General features: G+C 38.3%; 1 protein-coding gene across 4 annotated transcripts; it reads left to right on the forward strand.

The window, feature by feature from the left end:
- The first annotated feature begins 246 nt into the window (after nucleotides 1-246).
- LOC112176391 (protein FAR1-RELATED SEQUENCE 11) lies at nucleotides 247-7,856 on the forward strand. Of its 4 annotated transcripts, none has more exons than XM_040510765.1 (8): nucleotides 247-484; nucleotides 628-720; nucleotides 810-865; nucleotides 1,002-1,080; nucleotides 1,360-1,439; nucleotides 2,255-3,275; nucleotides 3,988-4,431; nucleotides 5,905-7,856. In XM_040510765.1, exons 6-8 carry the CDS (start codon nucleotides 2,298-2,300, stop codon nucleotides 6,520-6,522), a joined length of 2,040 nt encoding a protein of 679 aa, XP_040366699.1. In that variant the 5' UTR covers nucleotides 247-484; nucleotides 628-720; nucleotides 810-865; nucleotides 1,002-1,080; nucleotides 1,360-1,439; nucleotides 2,255-2,297; the 3' UTR covers nucleotides 6,523-7,856. The 4 variants fall into 4 exon arrangements, with proteins under 4 accessions (XP_040366699.1, XP_040366698.1, XP_024170066.1 ...); XM_040510764.1 differs by having other exon boundaries at nucleotides 1,375-1,439; XM_024314298.2 differs by lacking the exon at nucleotides 1,360-1,439.
- The last annotated feature ends 129 nt before the right edge of the window (nucleotides 7,857-7,985 follow it).

Here is a 7,985-nt window from a genome sequence, read left to right on the forward strand (position 1 = left end):
GCCGTTTAACCTTTAACAATTTGGGTTGGACATAAACAAATTTTAGTAATTTGGCCCTTTAAACCTTTGGTTAGAGAAAGTCTCAGTAGACTAATTTTAGCCTATTTTAATGCTATACTGTCAAAGACGTAGGACCCAATAATAAACTTACCAAAGGATTTTTAATTCATTTTCTTTTTTTTTCCTTTTTTTTCTCCCTGAACTAAGTAAAATATAGAAAACAAAAAATAATAAAAAACTTAGATAGTATTGGTCATCGTCCTCACCAAACTACCCCAGGTTGATTAAGTGGAAAACCAAAACTTGGTTTGCAGATGAAACTTTTCTTCTACTCTGGGTTTTGAATTTGGGTGAGACAGAATCCCTCCGTCAATTTCGCTAAACGGTGTGTACCTTGGTCTGGCACCGAATTCTCCAATCCCTCCATGATTTGAAACATATAACTAGAATGAACGGTGTCTGAGGACAAGAGCATCTTCGCGAGGTGTTGTGCTTTTTTCTTCATTTCTCTGTGTTTCATATCATCTTATTTTCTACATTTAACGTTGTATCGGTACATTATGGTTTAGGGTTATGATGTTCCAAATTTGGTTCATCTTTTATCGGAAATTGAAATTCATGTTGCAGGGACGAATTTGAACCTAAGAAGCTCAAATTGTTTGGTCTGGATTTGGCTATTGCTTTCTGTTCTTTGATGCTCAGAAATGGCCTAGTATGGAAGTAAGTGACTCACTGATTTAGTTATAGGCTTTTCTGGTATGTCATTGAAAGATTTGTAATATCATCTATCGGATTTTTGTCCCTTGAAGCCTTGAAACTTGGTCTTCAGTATTGGAGCTTTTGAAGCCGTTCTCTCTCAGTTTCGGTAACACGCACTTCCTTAGCTCTCTCTCTCTCTCTCTCTTGTTTCTCTCAGTTTCAGTGTTGGTCTTCTGTTCTTGGATTTGATCGCTCCGATATGTGCTGACGTGGGGAACTTGCTTGTCATTGCACTCTGTTAGGTGTTGCACATTCAGGAATATCGGATGAGAAAGTGGCTTACTGAGAATTTGGCAATTGGATTTCCATCAGAAGAAGAAGGTATACTTGTTGTTTAAATGGAAGTAATTAGCCTCCTGTTTTTTCTTTTTTGAATTATTAGTCTGCTAAAGCAGAGAAAACAATTGAAGTTTAGGTCCAGCAGAAGAAAGGAATTTGCCTAATTGTCATTTTTATTTTTAGCATGCTAGCTGCTTTACCTTTTGTCTATGTGGGATCAGACTTATATTGATGTCCAAATTTCAGATCTTGGGATAATCCAGTACTTAGTCGTTTCCAATCTGACATTAATTAGATGTTTTGCTATTTACAAACTCTCAGTTTGAAATTCTTCAGGTTGTTGACAATGGGAGAGCAGTGATTGACTATTTGCTTCAATAAGTCCACATGATTGAAGAAGGGTAAATCTAAACTTGCACTACATTTCGGTTACTCATTTCCAAGCTTGACAATGGATTTCTGTTGTATGGCCTTGGTTTTTATTCTTGGTATCAGTATCTTGATCATTTTTGTTGTGGAAAACAGTAGGGAACCTAATTTACTTGTTCACCATTGGTACACCTTGTCTTGTTGAAGAGTTGAATAATGTAATGGCATTGGCAAAGGATGAAAAGGTTAATGAGATGTTTCGTTTACATTTAGTAATTTGTTATACATACTACGAGTGTAATATGAATGTGACATTGGAAAAAATGGATTCTTTATCTTCTTTATGTTTATTTTATTTTATTTAAAAAATTTTTTTTTTATAAAAAAACCCTCAATTATGGCATGCACTGTATGGCTTAAATAGAAATTAAGTTACTCTTTTACGGCGCACATTGTACCCCTTAAATGTGACGTCTTTTACGGTGTGCAAGATGTGTCATAAATGACGTGAATGAAATATGTGGAATTATTTTTACGCCATGTAAGTTGCTTATTTACAGAGCATTTTTGCGCGAGGACATACCTCTTTTACGGCGCGGGCTTTTACAGTGCATTTTTGTACACTGTAAATGTACATTTAGGGCGCACATTGTGGGCTGTAAAAGACCATTTTTCTTGTAGTGGTTCTTTCTTCTTTGCTTTTTATTTGTGTGTTGAAGGTCAGTTTAATAAGTTTCTGTATATTATGTCAAAATGGCCTGTTTACTAAGTTTTCATGGTTTAAAATGTATCCATATTTCTGCTCCGTGTATTCAGTCATTAATACGTGTTTTGCTTACAATATCAGATGCAGCTCATAGAGTCATGTTAAGCACAAAAATGGGAGTATAATGTCTGAAGAGGCTGGAGTAATGTTAGTGGTTTATGATGATCCCTCAGACCAACGATCTTTCTCTTTGGATGATACCAGCAGCAGTGAGGAATCACTTGATGAAACTAGGCTTTCTCTAGAGACCACAAACGATGTGATTCCGTATATTGGAAAAAGGTTTGCTACTCACGATGCAGCTTATGAGTACTACAGTGAATTTGCAAAGCAATGTGGATTCTCAATCCGGCGACACCGTACGGAGGGAAAAGATGGGGTGGGCAAGGGACTTACAAGACGCTACTTTGTCTGCCACCGTGCTGGAAACACTCCGAGTAAAACCTCCAACGAAAGTAAGCCTCAAAGAAATAGAAAATCCTCCCGGTGTGGATGTCAAGCATACATGCGGATAAGCAAGACAACAGAATTGGGTGCATCAGAATGGCGTGTCACGGGTTTTGCGAACCACCATAATCATGAACTTTTGGAACCAAACCAAGTTCGTTTCCTTCCTGCATACCGAACTATATCCGAGTCTGATAAGAGCCGGATCCTTATGTTTGCCAAGACAGGAATTTCAGTACAGCAAATGATGAGGCTCATGGAGCTTGAGAAGTGTGTTGAACCAGGTTATTTACCCTTTACTGAAAAGGATGTGAGAAATTTGCTCCAGTCATTTAGGAAATTAGATCCGGAAGAGGAAAGCATTGACTTATTAAGAATGTGCAGAAACATCAAGGAGAAAGATCCGAACTTCAAATTTGAGTACACAATTGACTCAAAGAACAGATTAGAGAATATTGCATGGTCATATGCATCCTCAGTACAGTCATATGAGATATTTGGAGATGCAGTAGTGTTTGATACCACTCATCGCTTAACTGCGTTTGACATGCCACTTGGGATATGGGTTGGAATAAATAATTATGGTATGCCTTGCTTCTTTGGCTGTGTGCTTCTACGAGAGGAAAGTGTAAGGTCATTTTCATGGGCATTGAAGGTGAGTCACAATATATATATACACACACACATGTGTGTGTGTGTGTTATTTTGCTTCAATCTATCGCATCACCTTATATTGCAAGTGTGTGTATGTGTGTTATTTTGCTTCAATCATCTATTCCATCACCTTATATTGCACATATGGTATTTAAAGTAGTTAAGTTTAACTTGGACTAATCAGTTAATTTTGATAGGGGAGCATGTCAGAATGTAGAATATTCTGATTAGGATGGGGGGTTAGATAACTTTAAATTGGCAGGTAGTCTCTTAAGGATTGGCCAATCAGGTTTTGACCATGCACAAAGGATTTTGGCCGAGTGATTGTGATTCAAAATTTGAAATGGACTCTTCTCTTTTCTTTTTCTTATTTTTTTTTCCATTTTTTTTCCCTTGGATTGAGTAATTTCTTGAAATTTCATATTACAACTGTTAGAGTACTAGGGAGCAGGTTGTGTATCAGATTTATGTAGTCCAATTCATATGAATTGGGAACTTTTTCTTACCGCTTAGTAAATGCAGATCATACCCTCTTATGTTTTCAATGTCTGTATAGGGTATTTTCCAGTTAGCGAGTTTGAAATAATATTTATATGGTTGGAATCTTCTTTTACTGTTGGTATCTAGCACATGCAGCATGTATATCTTCATGAATAATTCTATTGTTCCCAGATTTACTGTGGTCTTCTGTTTTGTATTGAAATCTATTGAAGGCATTCCTGGGGTTCATGTATGGGAAGGCACCACGGACCATATTAACTGATCAAAATTTATTTCTGAAAGAAGCAATAAGTGGAGAGATGCCAACAACTAAACACGCACTATGTGTATGGATGATAGTTGCGAAGTTTCCTTCCTGGTTCAATGCTGTTTTGGGTGAACGTTACAATGAGTGGAAGAGTGAGTTTTATCGCATTTACAATTTGGAGTCCATAGAGGATTTCGAACTAGGGTGGAGGGACTTGGTAAATTCTTTTGGGCTTCACTCAAACAGGCACATAGTCAACTTGTATGGCCTACGCTCACTTTGGGCTCTGCCATTCTTGAGAAGCCATTTCTTTGCAGGAATGGCTACAATTGGTCAGTCGAAGTCAATTAATGCATTCATCCAACGATTTTTGAGTGCACAAACTCGGCTGGCACACTTCATTGAACAAGTATGTTGTCCTCTCTTTCTATCTACAACCAAGTACAACCAAGTGAGATTAATTTCTGTTTTCCACTTGCTTTCAAAACACTCTTATATACCATTTAAAGATTATAATATAGCTTATACTCTCTATGCAACCTCTTTTGGTTTTTGAAAATCTCATGTTTTGCAGCATGTAATAACATGGATATCAATGTGTATTGCCCTATGTGGAAAACCCAAGCCCGCACCCGCACCCGCACCCTCACCACACACACACACACACACACACACACACAAACAGAGGCACAATTTGTAAGTTAAACAAAAGCAGTAACAGTGAAGGAGAAGTGTAGAGCTGCAATAACTTCTTGTGGTCAATGGGATATCTACTTTTTTATTCTGAAAATGCAAAATATTTAAGCTTGCTTGGTGAACCAGCCAATGAAACGGCCAAATTGTCAGCTAATTTAAATCTTTAAAGGACAGCTACCAAGTATGAGGGACCATAAATGGACATTGATTTGAATTGAATTTTTCCTGAGAGTCCATGCTTGGGTGATACATGGAAGTGATGGAACAATATCCGACCATCCAAGTTCTTTCTGATTTTTTCCTTCCCACACTGTAGTGCTACCCATTCATTTTGCAAATCACTATTTGAAATCATCTCCACTAAAGAAAAAGAAAAAAAAGAACATAATTAGTAAGTTTGGAGTTACTATAGTCATCTACTGTATCAACAAACAGATGGCTTGTCATGAAAATCTACACACTTTGAAACTGTCTATTTGTCTGATCCAGTTGGATGACTAAACACTCTTAGATTTGATTGAGTATCTACAGAAATGAAACTATCATAGGGGGGTGGAATAAGGAAGAGAGAATTTGAATGTCCCCATCCAACTTAATTTAGAGGCAAGTATTGTATTTGTATGTTTCTTTCAATTCCCTCTTTGTAACTTCTCGTTTCTATAATTTTGCTGGTTAATGGTTGGTTCTTTTGTGGACCAACGGTACATTAGTGTTTATACTTTTTTCCTTTTTAATACAAGTTAAACAAAAAAGAAAGAAAAAAAAAATCAGCAACAACCTCAAGTAGCACATTTCTCCAACGTTGTATATCACTCCAAACCACAGTGACTGTCCATACCTTTGAACTAAATTTCCTTGAAGGTAGTTTTTCTTATATTTTTTATTTTGAAAAGATATAAATATATATGTATATATATATTCTACTTGTGGATAGCCTATCTTGTTGGAACCTGGACTATGAAACTTATCTCATATATGTTGTTGGTTAGTGTGCATTTAGTATATACATCATAAAAGTAGCAACTTTGTACGGCCACATCTTTCTCTGAAGAGGAGCTCTCAAGTTCATAAGTCCACTAATTTTATCTTAGCTTCTGCATTTCTCATGATGTAGAGCGCGAGGCATTTCCATTCTTTGGTGGAAAAGCTTCTGTCTAATATTAATTAGTGTGATTTGCATGAGCAGGTGGCTGTTGCTGTGGATTTTAAAGATCAAGCTGGAGAACAACAAACAATGCAACAGAATCTCCAAAACATATGCCTGAAAACAGGAGCACCGATGGAATCCCATGCTGCCTCAGTTCTTACTCCTTATGCATTCTCTAAGCTTCAAGAACAACTTGTTTTGGCTGCTCACTATGCATCTTTCCAAATGGATGATGGTTTTCTTGTTCGACATCACACAAAAGGTGATGGAGGCCGAAAAGTGTATTGGGTTCCTCGGGAAGGCATCATAAGTTGCGGTTGCCATCATTTTGAGTTCTCAGGGACCCTTTGTCGGCATGCACTTCGAGTTCTCTCAACGGGAAATTGCTTTCAGATTCCGGATAGATATCTTCCTGTCCGTTGGCGTCGGATCAGCATGCCTTCTGCAAAACTCCTTCATAGTTTTCCAAGTGATCATGCAGAAAGAATACAGCTGTTACAAAGTATGGTCTCAACTCTGGTAACAGAATCTTCAAAGTCTAGGGAGAGGCTAGATATAGCAACTGAGCAGGTCTCGATCCTCTTATCTCAGATAAGAGAGCAGCCTGTTTCATTACAAAGTACGAGAGACATTACACCGAAGAATAGGAATATATGATGCATACCCTTAAGAAGGCTTCGTCCGAAATTCTCACGGAAAGTGGAACTTGTCAGTATTTGAATGAAGTCAAGACTGGCAGGCATGAAAGCTATACTTGGCATCAGACTGTTGGGAGCTGGGACGTGGGAAGAAGTGTTGTTTGTTGGATGTTTGTAGCTTTTATGGTAATTGGTGTAATAGTTATACTGGAGGAACGGCTACAAGTTTTGAGGAAGGAAACTGGTGAGATGCACTGAATAGAACAAGTCTTTGCAAGCCTAATGGCAAACTAAGAGACCCTATTTAGTGAAAACAAATGGTCGTTTAACCAGCAAATATTGAATATGATGAACTATAATGCACTGCGTTGCTACCACATATCGGACAGATGATCGAATGCAAGTCCAAATGTCCAATGCCATGTTGTCGATGAAGAGATTTCTTTTGGTAGAAGTTGGGATAAAACTGGGTTATGGCTTCAAGGATGGAGCACTTTCTCTATGTACCTGTCGTCATCATTGTCAAGAGTGTGAATTAGCTTTTACATGAGAATGCTTGTCCTAGGTTTTTTTGTTTTTGTTTCCAAGAAGAGAGAGACTATGAAAAGTACACAGGAGGACCTAACTGGGACACCAAATACAGACAGAAACAAAACCAAGGCTATAAAGGCCCAACGAAGCAAAGGAGAAATCAAACTAAGCAGGCATGTAGGTGAGCCCACAACTTAGGCCACCCAAGCAACAACCCAACAATAGTGAGAAGAACGTAGAAGCATCATCGGCGCCGCCGTGAAGAAAGTTGCCAATAGCATCATGATTTGGCAAGAGATCGAGAGAACTCGGAGTGGGAGGTCCACAAAGGGATTGAAGAGACAGCCGGACAGGTACCCAAAAGGGTGTTCAATCCCTTGTTGCACCACTGAAACGAATTTTTGTGCACTAGTGGGCAAACGACAATCAATGGCAGAAGGAAAATGTTAAGAGTCGGCCGAGTCGGCAACAAACAAGGCCAACAAGTGGTTTGAGATGACGAAGGATAGAACTGGGAAAAGGAGTTTTGGGGGAAGAGGAACACACTAGAATTCAAACCAAAAAGGGAAACACCAAACAGAAAGGGAAAAACAGGAAGGGCAAAATAGAGGTAAACAACCTCAAATTGGAGACGAGCTCGGGGCAAAATCGCCCATGAGCGGGAAAAAACACCACCGACTCTCAATATGAATGAGAGAAAACCTCCCCGAGTGGGTTTTGCTTTTTATTGTAAAATTAACCTATTTGCTTATAATGTTGTGGGGGAGGGAATTTGAACTTTGTAACTAGTGCCATAATCTCATTGGGTTTGCATTTCATTTGCATAGGGATACATACACACACGCACGCAACTTTGGACATGTTGAGTTGAGTTACTATGATCATGAAGTAGAAGCATTGATGGTTTTTTTTTTTTTACTCCACCCATTTCATAATGTTAATGAGATTTAG

The sequence above is a fragment of the Rosa chinensis genome, chromosome 7, assembly GCF_002994745.2.
Source record: "Rosa chinensis cultivar Old Blush chromosome 7, RchiOBHm-V2, whole genome shotgun sequence".
In the NCBI taxonomy this organism is placed as follows: Eukaryota; Viridiplantae; Streptophyta; class Magnoliopsida; order Rosales; family Rosaceae; genus Rosa; species Rosa chinensis.